Consider the following 14,675-nt stretch of genomic DNA (forward strand, 5'->3'; position numbering starts at 1 on the left):
AATACCCACTCTTTCATGGAATTAGTGGCATGGTTCCTAGCACGCAGCCCAAGGGAGCTGAAAAGCCACATGCATGCACTCACGTTGCATTCCTTCAACACATGCAACGTAGTCTCAGTCTCACACCTACAGAAAGGACACGTACGATCATCCAAGTTCACCCTCCTACACAAATTAACCTTTGTAGGCACAATATTCTTGATAAGTCTCCACACAAAGTTTCACACCTTTGGTTGTACTCTAGTGTGCAGGGCCGGGCCATGACCAAGGCAGACAAGGCAGTGGCCTTGGGCCTCAGTTTGGGGAAGGCCTCATCTCAAAATCCTCATTATATATATATATATATATATATATATATATATGTTAAAAAAAGGAAAAAAAAAAAAGAGAACCCAAAATAAATAAAACGCAGAACGCCAGAACGCAGTCTTCTACATTGAAGACAACGCATCATCGAGACCGATGAAGAAAGACCCGTGACTATATGAGGCCTCCAAATTTCCTCCTTTTCTTTTGTATTGGTAAGTGTTATTGGGTTAAACACCCCAAAATTTCCTCTTTCTTCATCATTCTGGGATTAGAAAAGAAGTTAACCAAAAGCCTTGTTCTCAGTTTCACCAATTTGGGCAAAGATGGAACGTTTGCTGTTGATTCAGAAATTTCTGATTCCCCTCTGCTTCTTTCAAAGATAAACGGTAATATTTCTTCCTTTTATATCTATTTAAACCATTGACAAACCCTCATAGATGCATAGAAGCAATATTTCTCTTCCTCAATTTCTGAATTTCATTCTCTGTTCTAATTATGTAATCAGAAAGGTGATACAATTCCAACAAGCTGTCGAGGCCTCAAGTCACAAAGTTTGTGGTTAATAAAACTAGGTTCTATTTGTTCTTTATCTTTTTGGAAAGGTTGAATTGTTCTCTTTGTTTTGGGTTTGAATTTGCTTGTTTTGGTTGGATCTGAAATGCCTGTTTGTTTTTTTTTTATTGGAAGCCTTGAATGGTTAATAGTTGTTTGATTTGTTTAATTGTTTTAGTACTGAATATGTCTACTAGGAAGTTTGAATGTGGATTTGATAAACTTAAGAAAAAGAGAAGGATAGAAAAGCTAATTCAATCCCAAAAAGGAGCACTAGATAAGTATATTACTGTCAAAGAAAAAGCTACAGGATCAGTAAAAGAGATAGTAGCAAGTCCAGTAGAGAATACAGTGCCAATTGTCGAAGAAGGTGTAGTTGAAAATGTAAATGTAGCAGGGAGTGTTGAACCAAGTGTGGTAGAAAATCTAGCAGAGAGTGTTGAACCAAATGTAGTGGAAAATCTAGCAGAGAGTGTTGAACCAAGTGTGGAAGAAAATCTGGTAGAGGGTGTTGAACCAAATTTAGTAGAAAGGGTGCCACAATTCAATGATGTTAACACAAATATTTTTGATCCCAGCCAATGGAAAAACATTGATGCAAACTTAAGAAATTTATTAGTAGAAAAAGGTCCTGTTAGGCACAAGGACTTAGACTTTCCCAAAGATGAAAAGTCTAGACATTTTGCTTCAAAACACTATACTTGCAGATCATCGAATGGTGAAATTCGTGAAAGAAAATGGCTAGTCTATTCAAAAGATTTAGATAGAGTATTCTGTTTTTGTTGCAAGTTATTTAATGCAAAGAATAGTAGAAGTCAGTTAGCTAATGAAGGATTTAGAGATTGGCAAAATCTTAGTGACAGGCTTAAAGGTCATGAAAGAAGTATTCAACATGTCACTAATATGTGTAGTTGGTTTGACAGACTCTTAAAAAATAAGACGATTGATAGAGCTCTACAACAAGAAGTTAACAAAGAAAAAGCTCATTGGAGAAAAGTCTTGAAAAGAATTATTGTTGTTGTTAAAGGTCTTTCTAAAAACAATTTGGCATTTAGGGGAACAAATGAGAAGATAGGTGAGGAAAACAATGGAATTTTTCTGAGTTTTATTGAGACAATTGGAGAGTTTGATCCAATAATGAAAGAATATCTTCGGCGTATAAAAGAAGATGAAATTCATAGTCATTATCTTGGACCTAAAATACAAAATGAATTGATAAATCTCTTAGCTTCTAAAATTAAAACTGAAATCCTAAGAATAGTAAAAGAGGCAAAGTATTTTTCTATCATTCTTGATTGTACTCCTGACATTAGTAAAAGAGAACAAATGACTTTGATTTTGAGATGTGTGAATATATCAAAAACTCCAGCAAAATTAGAAGAATATTTCTTAGAGTTTTTAAGAGTAGATGACACCACTGGAAAAGGACTTTTTGATGAACTTATAAGTGTTATAGCCAAACTAGAACTTGATATTAATGATGCTAGAGGGCAGGGGTATGATAATGGTTCTAACATGAAGGAAAAACATCAAGGTGTCCATAAAGGTTGTTAGAAATTAATCCAAGAGCATTCTACACATCATGTGGCTCTCATAATCTGAACCTTGTGCTTTCTGACATGGCTAGCTCTTGTCCTAAAGCTAAAACTTTTTTTAGAATTGTATAGAAAATATATGTATTGTTTTCTTCTTCAACAAAGAGGTGGAAAATTTTAGAAGATAATGTAAGTGATTTAACTATCAAAGCATTGGCTACAACACAATGGGAAAGTCGGGTAGAAAGTGTCAAGGCTATTAGATATCAAGCTCCACAAATTAGAGCTGCTTTACAACAATTAGCAAATGTAGATGACTTAGATGGTGCACTAAAATGTGAAGCTGAAATGTTAGCAGACTATGCTTTTGCAAACTTTGAATTTCTATTAGGCATGATTATTTGGTATGATATGCAATATGTTGTTGACTTGGTTAGTAAAAAGCTACAATCTAAAGACATGGATATTGGTGATGCTATTAAATTGTTAGAAGGCTTGGTTTCTTTTTTTATAAAGTATAGAGAATATGGATTTACATCTACTATGATTTCAGCTAGAGAGATTGCACTTGAAATGGAAATAGAACCTATATTCCGTGAAAAACGTAGGACTTGTAGAAAAAAACAATTTGATGAGAATGCAAATGATGAACTAACATTATTTGTTGAAGATACTTTTAGGACTGAGTATTTTTTATATATAGTAGACCAAGCCATATCTTCCCTTCACAGTACATTTGAACAATTTCAATTATATGAAAGTGTTTTTGGTTTTTTATGTGATGTGAAATAATTAAAGTCATTAGTTGATACTGATTTGAAAGTTAAGTGTCTCAAACTTGAAGAGTTTCTTACTCATGATAATGTTTCTGATATAGATGGTTCAGAGCTGCATTTAGAATTAAGATTGTTAACTAAAATGCTAAACAAAATTTAGATGGAAAAGTAGAAACACCAATTGAAGTTCTGCACTTTGTTCAAAGATGTGATTGTTTCTCAAATACCATGATTGCTTATAGAATACTATTAACTATTCCTGTTACAGTTGCTTCTGCTGAAAGAAGCTTTTCAAAATTAAAACTAATAAAATCATATTTACGATCAACCATGTCACAAGAAAGATTGAATGGACTAGCCATGTTACCTATTGAAAGAAAATTGTTCAAAAAGTTTAAATACACTAACTTAATCAACATTTTTGCATCCCAAAAGGCAAGAAGAGTGATCTTCAAATGAAAATTTCTCTTCTTGTCTTTGTCAACATTGTTACCTTTTAATTTAATTTTTTTTTTTTTTTAAGGAAAGCCTCTCTTACTTTTGCCTTAGGCCTCACTTTGTCACGGGACGGCCCTGCTAGCGTGCCAAACTCGCCTCCACAAGTCTGTATCCCCCTGTGAATTAGACGTAGAGACATGAGAGGACAAAGAGGCAACACATCTCGCTACATGATACCCACTCTTCACTGAGTACAAACCACGTTTATCAAAATGCCAAATCAACCGGTCTTCTGGATTTCACAAACTGAAAAGGATTTTACGAATCATTTCAACCTCATCAGCAAAGAATACCTCTTCCAGCCAATCCACCATCTAGTCCTTTGAGTCTGGTTTAATCAAATCAGCCACAGTCAAGTCCTCCAGCCCGTCCATCACGTTCGAGTAAGGCCGAAAAGAATAGGGTCTGCAATTCTTTTTTGGATCTGAGAAGATTTAATTGAATTTGAACCTCGCGATTTCCTTATGGCTCTCATCTTCCTCCCTAGCTAATCTCTATGTTCTATCTCCTTTATGGGCTTTCGTTTTCTGTTTCTATTAGAGGGTTTTGTCCCAGATTTCACTCCCAATTCTGTTTTTGTCTATGAGTTATCAACTTCTTCATCGTCTTCATCAAAGAGAATAGTACCCATCAGGGTTGAACAGTGTTCTAAAAAATGGGCTAGGCGGCTCCTACGCGCTAGGCGTCGGCATCCTGTTCCGATTTTGGCCTGGGCGAAGTGATTAGGCGTCAGGCCTCCAGGCGGCCGCCTAGGCGGGTTAGGCGGAGGGTAGGCGGCCTAGGCGGATCTGTTGGGCGCTGAATTTTGTTTTTTTTTTCTTTTGATTCTAGTCAGGTATCAAAAGAACGAAGAAGAAGATTCAAAAATCAAAACCATTTAGAGACTTCTTTGAACTAAACCCAGTCCTCGATTAAGCCCTTGATTCAAAATTGACAACCCAGCACCGGTGACTTAACTGGACAGTAGTGGTTCCGGCGATGACTAGAAATTAAAGAGGGAGGAAGGGAGAGAAAGACAGAGGGGGGGGAGGGTTAATTTGGTTCTGGTGCAAGTGAGGCCGCTCAGATGTGGGACTGTAAGCTGGAGATGCAGTGAGGCGAAGGAAGAGAAGAGAGAGAAATTGGAACCCAGCGAAGGAGGTTTCATTTGCAAATATTATAAAAGGATATACATGCAGTTTGCAGACGTGTAGCAATCAACACCCACTAAAATAGTGTAGTCATACAACACACCAACTAAAATAGTCTACTGAATATTGACATGACAAATTCAATCTAAATAAAAGGATATATGTCATATAACAAATGTGTAATTGCTAAATTCTTAATTTTATTCTATATTTTAACTATTTTTAAATTTATAATTAATTGTTAGACTTTAGATATTTTTATTTATATAATTATATGTCATAAAAATAATTAAAAAAATAAAAACCGCCTAGGCCCCTAGGCGCTAGTCCTTGAGGTACCGTCCGACTAGCGCCTAGCGTTTTTTAGAACCTTGGGGTTGAATAATTTCACGAACACACTGTTCCTCTGTATCGGATTTGATGGCAAGCAAATTGAGCTTATCAAAATTGAAGGAAAATCTTCCAATCAAGATACATGGTTTCTTATGATTTTAGATTTCGAATTATATACACCAAGCTTGTGATGAGTTGCATCCCAGAAATTTGGATTGTCTTGATGATATTGCATATCACTGTCATTGAATTTGATAGTGGATGTGATTAGACTGATTTATGGAGAATGGTTATGTAACAAAATGGTGCTGCCCACTTTGACTAGCTCTGTGAAGCAGTGGTTGAAGGAATCTTGTATTCCTTATGTCCATAGGGCAGGAGGTTATTAGAGCAATATTGGGTAGGACAGCCTATTGTGAATTTGTACTAGTGATTTTGGGGAGAATGTGGTGGATTCATCAAGACATGGGTTGAATTCGAATCCGGGTTTGGAGGTCCAGAGCAATGGGAATCCAGAGAAATATATGGGTTTGCAAAGTGGTGATTCGAGCTGTCGGAATGGGAGCAATATTTTTTGAGCATATATGTTGCAATTGCGTCTTTGCAGCTTGAATATTTTGAGCACATATTTTCATGCTTTGATTTTGAGTGGTATCTGGAATCCACTGATTCATTTTCCTCTGTAGAACAGTATTAGGAATTGTTCAAAGATTGCTAATTTCTCTTATACTTCAAACATAAAGCATAGGAGGGTTAGAATTTGGTCATGAGAGTTTAGAGTTTAGCATCCAAATATTATATGATTAGTGGTTTATTGACCTACTCTTTTCTCTGTGTTCTACTCTCACCAGAAAATAGTATAACGAATTGGAAATGTCTTATAGATGTACTTCATACTTGGCTTTATAATTATTAGTAACACTTCAATCGTTGGCTTTACCATTATATCATCTGGAATAAGGATCATGAGAAGCAGCTTCTGGAGTTACTTGATGTTGCCTGTAAATGCCTAGATCCCAATCCCAGGCAGAGACCCTTTATCGAAGAAGTTGTATAATGGCTTGATGGTATTGGATTGCAGAGTGAGAAACAATGAAGATCCTTGCTGCATTTCACCTTATGGAACCAACCTAAGGTTTGATTAGGATCCCCAAATGAAAAGGTACCTCTAAGCAACACTATTGCAAAGTTTATGGTGTGCAATCTCAAATCAACTTTGGTTTCTTGTAGAAACACCCCTTCGTATTATATACTCAGATGTAATATGTATACAAAGGCTATGTTGGCCTTTTCTATCTAAATTAAGCATTATAAAATATCCAGAATTTGCCCCTTTCTGTTTTCAGCATTACGAGCTTTGCTTTGTTTTCTGATGAACTTGCAATATGTAGCAATTGAATTGTGTTGGCTTTTTATTTCATATGCATACAAATTGGTTTTGTTTCATTGTATGTACATGACTTGGATGCATTGAGTACATTCACATTTTGGAATGTTTTCATAGTTTCTTCTTCTTTGCATTTGAAGATCCCTTCGGGTAAGTATACTGGTAAGAAAATTTGTAAAATCGCCACCCCAAGATCAAAATCTGTAGAAAAAATAGCAAAAAGAAAGATCCTCTGACCTCAATCAGGGTTCAAAAGATCCAAGTATAAAATGTGTTGGAATTAATATTTCACTCTGTTGAAACCGAAAAAAAAAAAATTCAAAAGCTCATAAAGAAAAATATTTTCTGTGAAGTAAACAAAAAAAGCGTAAAAGAAGCACCCTTCTTCCAGAACTCTAGAAGTCTTATCTGACGTTGGGTTACCCTAGCTTTGTTCAAATTCAAAAGAGACAAGTAGAAGAATACAACAATGAAGGTGAAGTATACGCGTTAATAAAGGTGGAGTTGTTGATTCCAAATAAATCACAAACTCTCAGCCTTCGTGACAATATTTTTGAGTCCAACTCCATCACTATCATGTCATCTTGGCAAACAAAGTTGTCTACATATAGAGTTTACTCTACGACAATAAGGGGAGGACGAAGGAATAGAACATAGCAGCATCAGGAGACCGGGAAGAAGCAGAGGGAGAGCAGTGGAGGAGAGGAAGAAAGCAAGAAAGAAGAGGGTGAGACTTGCACCGATCTGCACCTTTTCCTTTGCTGTTCTCAAATGATGCAGGCCTCCAGCGATACCGTAGGGTATCAATATCATGCTCTGACACGGCGTGGCTTAGGGTGCTATACTTACATAGGCATTTGCAAGCATAATTAGCTATAATGAGCCACGCTCATGCTACCGCCAACGGTACCAACTCCCGCCAAAGGAGTGACCTACGGAAGCACAGCCAAGCAGGCTACCGCTTGAGCCCTGGCTTGCCCCCAGATCACCGCTGACACGCCACCACGCGCTATGCCAAGACAGCATCAGAAGCTCCAGAAGCTGGGGACTGAAGCATATCAGTTCCACATCGAAAACATGAAGAAGATCATCCCTTTCTTCACCTATAAAAGGTTCTCTCTTCTCTCCTCATTAATTACACATTCAATACTTACCTACTGTTACTTTGTCAACATAAATACATTGACTAACTTAGGCATCGGAGAAGAGAAGACCGCCCAGCGCGGTCTCCCTCTGATGCCCTCTGTATTTTACTTGACAGGTAGCGGAGGCTTTGAGAACATCACAAGTATCAATCCGCCCATCGGATCAGGGTTAAACAAGATTTAGCTACCGCTAAGTCTTAAGCATTAACATTGGCGCCGTCTGTGGGAACCTGAACAAGAGCCATCCCACCACAATCACCATGGCTAACGGTAGTGGGGGAAATGCTGAGGAGCAAGCGGATCAATCTGCCAACTTCCATCCCGCCAACCCCGCGGTTAATGTCAACCCAACGGTCAACGTTAACTGTGCACTGTTCAACACCCCGGCAAACCACGATGTGGATCCGCCAATAACTCAGCAAGTCCCAACCACCCAAACAATAGCAGATGCGCAACCGGGCGGCAGTCGCCCGCCAGGCCTGGACGTCGTCGCTATGTATGAGCTGGCACTAGCGGATCTCCACAAGGAAAACAGAGAGCATGAGCAGGAGCGCAGAGAGAAGGCAGAAGCCCAAAAGCAGGTGGCCACATTGTTGTCTAAATTCGACGAACTGAAAAGGGCATTAGAGGCAAACGCCAACCCAGCGCAAAGCGAGCAATCGCGGAGCACCAGACGTAGTCAACCAAACACTGGCAGAGGGGCACCCTTACCATCATATAGATGCAGGTACCACTGTTGAGAATGGGTCCTCCTCCCCTACCCCGCTTAGTGATGGAGCAGGAGGCGGAGTCACAATCTCACACCATCCGGTCAGCAGTTAGGTCCAGAACTGAGAAAAATCCTCCTGCTCACAGGCAGGAGATAGGGCAGTGGAGTTTCCAGGACAAGCCCACTGACAGCATAACAGCCCAAATTCTGGAAAGAATGCAGCAACTCGAGCAAAGGTTGATCCGGGCAGAGGCAGGCGCCCCAGCGCTAGTACCTAACTCGCTCTTCTCATCTAGGCCAGGACCATTCACTGCCAGGATCCTGCAGGCCGTCAGACCAACATATGCAAAGACACCAAAAATGTCACATTACAGCGGCATGATCGATCCCTTCGTCCACATGGACACCTTCAAAAAAGTCACCAACAACAAGGGATTTGATGACGCCACCCTCTGTCATTTGTTCAGCGAAACGCTCGACAGTGAGGCAATGAGCTGGTTCTTTGAGTGCCCGCCCGGGTCCATCGACTCATTCATTGCATTATCAAACGCCTTCCTCTCTAGGTTCATCCTGCTGGCCGCCAGACACCATAACACGACTTAATTATTCAATGTCAAGCAGGGCACCGAGGAAACATTGAAGGCATTCGTCACCAGGTGGCGCGCGGCGGCATCTCAATGTCGCGATCTTGACAAAACAATGGCATTAGCCGCCTTCAAGCAAGGACTACTCAAGGGTCCATTTCTCTACCACCTCAATTACAACCACCCAAATGCCACATATGACCATGTCATGGGTGAGGCGGCCATCCATTCACAAGCGGAGTTTATCACATATGGGGAAACCCCAAGGGTGGGAAAGCCCAAGAACACAAGTAAGTGGTACAAATACCACGAAGACAGCGGTCACAACACCAATAATTGCAATGCTCTCAAAACGGCTGTTGAAACATTATACCGCGACGGGAAAATGGAGCAATTCAAGGTGCACCAACCACCACTCGTAATCGCCAACATTGAGCCCATGGTCTGCATCAACACCATCGACAGTGGGGCTCCAATCACCAATATCTCTCACAGAGCAAAAAAACGCTATGCACGTGCTAACCACCCCAAGGAGGTGTGTAATATCCGCTATAAGAGGTCTGCTAAACTCCCAAAATCTGGTTGGGAGCCCATTACCTTCTCAGAGGAAGAGGAGCGCGGAGTACACCTACCCCACGACAATCCATTCTTGATCAACGCCATACTTGGCAGATGGTCAGTGGGAAGGGTCCTGGTCGATAGCAGATCTTCTGTAAATGTCATCTTCAATTGTTGCTACGACAAACTTCAGCGGAATAGGAAACTACTACAAGATCATGAGCCATTGCTTAGCTTCTCTGGTGATGTCACACAACCATTGGGTTCTGACTACATGCGACTGGTTATCGGCACCAGTCCACGTACGGCGGAAATCCACACAGAGTTCATCATTGTGGACTGCTTCAGTTCATATAATGCCATCATTGATCGACCGGCACTTAACAAGCTCAAGTGCATCATCGCCGGATACATGCTCCTCATGAAGTTCCCTACTTCCAACTGAACAGCCTGTGTGAAGGGAAGTCAACAGCTCGCATGCGAATGCTATTCAACAACCGTGTCGTGGTCGACGCGCCGCCACGAGATCCTTACAGGAGGAAACCGTGCACGAGCACCAGATATCTTTGAAAACCCTAGAGATGATGAGAAGAAATATGTCAAAAAAAAGCCTGTCAACCCAGAAACATCCTTGAGGGTTATCAGCATCTCCGACAAGCACCCCGAGCAGACAGTCAATATCGGCGCTCAGCTCGACCCGGAGGTAGCAGCGGAACTCACCCAGTTTCTACGTGACAACGCCGCTGTCTTTGCATGGTCCTACGCAGACATGTCAGGAATCTCCCCTGAAATCATCACGCACGAATTAAGTATCAAACCATCGGCCTATCCTGTCAAGTAGCGGCTACAGGCCTTTGACGAGGAAAGGTACCGTGCAATAGGGGAAGAGGTGGCCAAGCTCCAGAGCATTGGATTCGTCCGCCAAGTCAATTACCCTCAGTGGATTTCCAACTTGGTCATGGTCAAAAAACCAAGCGGAAAGTGGCGAATGTGTGTCGACTTCAAGGGCCTTAATAAGGCATGCCCTAAGGACAGCTTCCGGCTACCTCGCATAGACCAACTGGTCGATGCAACCGCTGGACACGAGCTGCTCAGCATGATGGACGCCTTCTCCGGCTACAATCAGATCAAGATGCACCCCAATGACCAGGAATGCACCTCTTTCACCACCGATAAGGGCCTGTACTGCTACAATGTCATGCCTTTTAGTTTGAAGAATGCCGGTGCAACTTACCAGCGGCTAATGAATGCCATGTTTGCCGAACATCTGGGCAAAATCATCGAGGTATACGCGGACGATATGTTGGTAAAAAGCATAAGGGCCAGCCGGCCAGCGAACAAGTGGCAAACCTCAAAATCATATTCGCCATTCTCTTGGCCTATGGTATGCGTCTCAACCCAGAAAAATGCTTCTTTGGCGTCACCGCCAGCAAATTCCTAGGTTACATAGTCAATGAACGGGGCATAGAGGCCAACCCTGACAAGGTACAGGCCATCCTCAACATGAAGGCACCAGAGTGGAAGAAGCACGTTTAAAGCCTCCAGGGCAAACTAACCGCACTTTCTCGGTTTATCACCAGACTCACTGACAGATGTCTCCCATTTTTCAAAGTCCTAAAGACAACCCACAAGAAAGTCATTGACTGGAACCCAGAATCTGAGGCGGCGTTCCAGAGCCTAAAAGAGTACTTGGCAGCAGTCCCACTCCTCTCCATTCCTGTGCAGGGGGAAACACTATATGTATACCTAGCGGTATCACTGTCGGCGATAAGCTGTGCCATTGTCCAGCGGGATGGCCAGGATGAGCTCCCCGTATTCTACGCAAGGCAGATGCATTAATGGGGCTGAAACAAGATATCCCCCCCTGGAGCAGCTCGCTCTCGCACTTATAGTCGTCGCTAGATGCCTCCGCCAGTACTTTCAGGCCCACACAATTCATGTCTTAACAAACCAACCGCTGAGGCAGGTAATGCAGAACCCTGAACACTCGGGCGGTCTCAGCAAGTGGGCCATTAAGCTCAGCGAGTTCGACATCGACTATAAACCAAGAACCGCCATTAAAGGCTAGGCGGTGGCGGACTTCATTGCTGAGCTCACCGAGCGACAAGTTGAACCCAGCATAGAGCCCAGCACTGAAATGATAACTGCTGAAGAACCAGCCCCCCAGCAATCTGGCTGGGACCTACACGTGGACGGCTCCGCCTGTGCCAGGGCCAAGCAGTGTCGGAGTCATCTTGACAGGCCCAGGGGGACTGAATGTGGAATACACGTTAAAGTTCAATTTCAAAGCTTCCAACAATATGGCGGAGTATGAAGCGCTCATTGCCAGCTTACTCCTCGCCATCGACTTAGGAGTTGACAGTGTTAACATATTCAACGACTCCCAACTTGTCGTTAACCATGTCAATGACACTTTCTAGGCCAAGGACCAACAGTTAGCGGCATACTTGGGATACGTCAAGACACTCCTCAAAAAATTCAAATTTCACACCATCACTCAGATCCCTAGAGAAAAGAACGCCAAGGCTGATTCACTGGTAAGACTAGCAACCACCCAGCCACACCAAAGTCCAGCGGACACAAGGGTGGAATGTCTGGACAGGCCAAGCTTCAAGAAAACCCTAGCGGAGTTCTTCAACATCGAGGTAAATCCTAGTTGGATGGACGAAATCATCGAATACAAGCGCAATGGGACATTGCCAAAAGACAAAGTTGAAGCACGATAGCTCAAGCGGAGAGCAACCCACTACAACATCCAGAATGGCAAGCTTTACCGCCAGGGATTCACCCATCCCAACCTCCGGTGTCTAACCCCAGAAGAGGGAAAGGTTGTGCTGGCAATGATACACGGCGGGGAATATGGAAACCACTCGGGCGCTAGATCCTTGGCCAATCGCACAATGCGACAAGGTTACTTTTGGCCTACTCTCGGTGACGACGCCAGGAGGATATCAAAATCTTGTGACAAATGTAAACAATATGCTGACCTCCCACACGCCCCGGTGGAACCACTGTCGATCATCATTGGTCCATGGATTCACTCAACTTGGGGCCTGGACTTGATGGGAAAATTCCAGACCGCCAAGGGCTAGTTCAAGTACATTATAGTCGCCATTGACTACAACAGCAAGTGGATAGAGGCGGAGCCACTAACGGCAATAATTACCGCCAAGGTAACTCACTTCCTCTGGAAGAACATCTACTGCCGCTATGGCGTCCCCTACACAATCATCACAGACAACGGCACATAGTTCAACAACAAAGAACTCATATCTTTCACGGCTAACCTAGGCACTAAAATGAGTTTTGCATTTGTCGCTCATCCCCAAACTAACGGCCAAGTCGAAGCAGCAAACTAGATAATCAAGAAGCTGCTAACAAAGAAGCTCGGTGACGCCAAGGGCTTATGGGCGGAGAAACTTCCGGAAGTTCTGTGGGCCATCAGGACTACCCCAACTTCCGCCACTGGTGAAACACCATTTTGCATGATGTTCGGAACTAAGGTCGTCCTACCTATCGAGGTAACTCAACCAACCGCTAGAGTCAAAGGCTATTGTTCCGAGACCAACGGCGAAGGCATCAACCTCGACAGGGACCTCCTAGAAGAGAAACGACACAAAGCCCATCTGCACAATTTGCAAAACAAACAACGGGTATCAAGTTTCTACAATGCCAGGGTCAAGGCCCGGAACCTCCAACTGGGGGACTGGGTGATGAAGGAGGTCATTCCATCGCCCACGGCACTCCGCCCAACTTGGGAAGGTTCATACAAAATTGTGGAAGTCGCTAGCCCCGGCACCTTCTACCTAATGGACAAGGATGGCGTCACAACGACCCACCCATGGAATACCGAACACCTTCGGTATTACTACAAATAGTCATGCCGCTACCCTAGAGCATCTTGACTTAGCTAAATTTTTGACTCAATATTTAGCTAAGGGAAGCTACCCAAAGGGTACAACCCCACTTTTTGTAAAACGCTGACATATCAGTTATCAATGAAACGAGGAATTATTCAAACCATTGTCACCAAGTCTAGCACAAGAACTGGCAGCCAACAACATTCGGCGGACCATGTCAGCTACAACGTGCACTTGGAGCAATTTTAATTCCTTTAATGTTTCGTTGAGTGACAAAAGCACAAGTCGAATTCTCTAGCGGTGTAGCGACATTCAAACAACAGTCATCAAACAAAAATATGATACTTCAAAACAAATTTTCATATATTCAGGGTCGGCGCTACTCGCCGAAACAAGCGTACAAAGCAAGGGCCATCAGTGGCATTACATTCCAAAAAAAGGGGGGGCACGCAACAAACAGGTCTTCAGGGATTGTTTGGGTCGGCGGCATCAGCCTCTTCACTCAAGGGCAGTGGAGCGTTAACTTGGCAGCTTCTCTGATCGGAGCCATCGTCTGTCGGACTTGGCGTCATAATGGTCCCATCCGGGCTGGTGTGCGCCGCCAAAATGTTAGCCCGGGACACTTCAGACTGGGTGGGCGCCGGGGTCCGCTAAGAGTCGTCCTCAGGGGCATGACCACTCTCTCCGCCACCAGAGCGCACCCCACCTGCGTCAGCGGAAGACCCTCTCGCCTGCACGGTCAGCCGCCATGATGCACTCATAGGCTGCGACGCCTTAACCCAATCTATGGCACCTTTCTGCTTTAGTAGGTCCAGGTTGGCGGTGACACCAGCCTTCACCGCCTCGGTCAGGGCTTGCTTATAGGTGGCGGACTGCTTGAACGTCGCCACGGCGGTGGCCTTGACACGACTCAGGTCGGCTTGCAGGCGGGCAACCTTGTCTTCCAGATTTTTCAGCTCGGAACCTTTGGCGACTGACTCCCGCTGAAGGATCTCAACCTTCTTTTCCTTTGCCATAGCTTGATCCTTTAGCAAAGCTACTTCTTGCTCCAGCCGAGATATGGCATCATTCCGATCAACATGGCGATCGATGGCCACTTTCAATTTGCCGCGGGCGTCTAGAACGTCACACTCCGCCTTGGTCAGGCGTCGCTCCACGTCAACCACCTTAGCCTGGGCATCCGCCAGCTCCCCCTGAAGACTTTTAATCTCCTCCCTTAACTGCCGCTCGACCCAAGGCTGGCTCGACTCCGCCAGGAAAAGTTCGTACAGTCCGACAGATAGGTGCCCGAACGCCGAG

General features: G+C 43.5%; 1 protein-coding gene and 1 long non-coding RNA gene across 2 annotated transcripts; both read left to right on the plus strand.

Moving 5' to 3' along the window:
• Window positions 1-381: 381 nt before the first annotated feature.
• LOC121050538 lies at window positions 382-966 on the plus strand. Its single transcript, XR_005803280.1, has 3 exons — window positions 382-521; window positions 613-695; window positions 815-966. It is a non-coding gene; the product is annotated as an uncharacterized LOC121050538 (long non-coding RNA).
• An 81-nt stretch (window positions 967-1,047) lies between these two features.
• On the plus strand, window positions 1,048-2,415 carry LOC112178181 (zinc finger MYM-type protein 1-like). The gene has a single exon (XM_024316367.1). It carries the CDS (start codon window positions 1,048-1,050, stop codon window positions 2,413-2,415), a length of 1,368 nt encoding a protein of 455 aa, XP_024172135.1.
• The last annotated feature ends 12,260 nt before the right edge of the window (window positions 2,416-14,675 follow it).

The sequence above is a fragment of the Rosa chinensis genome, chromosome 7 (assembly GCF_002994745.2).
Source record: "Rosa chinensis cultivar Old Blush chromosome 7, RchiOBHm-V2, whole genome shotgun sequence".
NCBI classification, from domain to species: domain Eukaryota; kingdom Viridiplantae; phylum Streptophyta; class Magnoliopsida; order Rosales; family Rosaceae; genus Rosa; species Rosa chinensis.

What these genes read in the sequence shown, in the direction of transcription:
- LOC112178181 (XM_024316367.1), top strand. Translation starts at nt 1,048, where the DNA reads ATGTCTACTAGGAAGTTTGAATGTGGATTTGATAAACTTAAGAAAAAG.